The following is a 588-nucleotide window of genomic DNA, read 5'->3' as shown; positions in this document are numbered from 1 at the left end:
CTGCTGCTGCTGCTGCTGCTGCTGCTGCTGCTGCTGCTGCCTCGTGGTGGGCCCCCAAGGATAGAGGCTTCGCTGCCGCGAGAGGAGACGAGCTGCTGCTCCTCCATGCTGCTGCAGCTCGAAGCAGCAGCAGCAGCAGCAGCAGCAGCAGCGGTGTCTGTGCTGCAGCTATCAACAGCACCCGAAAGAGAAACTCCGCCGCAGGAGGGCTCTGTCGGCAAGCAGCAGCTGCTGGCTGCTGCTGCAGTGCTGCAGCAGCAGCTGTCTTCGTGTGGTGTGCTGCAGCAACCGCATCCTGGGTGTGTATACGCGCCCTTGCTGCTGCTGCTGCTGCTGCTGCAGAATTACGACTCCTTGCTGAGGGGGGATGACGCATAGAGTTGTAGGCCACCCGCTGCTGTGGAGACGCGCGCAGAAGGTGGCTGCTCGCAGCAGCAGCAGCAGCAGCAGCAGCAGCAGCAGCAGCAACAGCAGCAGCAAGAGGAGCAGCAGCAACAGCAGCAGCAGCAACATCAGCAGCATATATTCTTTGTGGGGACACGTAAGTAGACATCCCCTTCGTTCTTCTCAGGCTACCACCAACTTCAC

General features: G+C 61.1%; 1 protein-coding gene across 1 annotated transcript in view; it reads left to right on the top strand.

The window, feature by feature from the left end:
• Positions 1 to 588, top strand: part of EMH_0008600 (uncharacterized protein) — a gene marked incomplete at both ends in the record, with an annotated part of 6,504 nt that overhangs the window by 3,179 nt on the left and 2,737 nt on the right. The window contains one exon of the mRNA XM_013498385.1: positions 416 to 541. Within this exon, the coding sequence (XP_013353839.1) occupies positions 416 to 541 (126 nt within the window). The remainder of the gene's footprint in view (positions 1 to 415; positions 542 to 588) is intronic.

This window comes from Eimeria mitis, genomic scaffold (assembly GCF_000499745.2).
Source record: "Eimeria mitis Houghton genomic scaffold, Emh_scaff339, whole genome shotgun sequence".
Lineage (NCBI taxonomy): Eukaryota > Apicomplexa > Conoidasida > Eucoccidiorida > Eimeriidae > Eimeria > Eimeria mitis.
The sequence above is the reverse complement of the archived record's forward strand: the minus strand, read 5'-3'. Positions and strand labels throughout refer to the sequence as shown.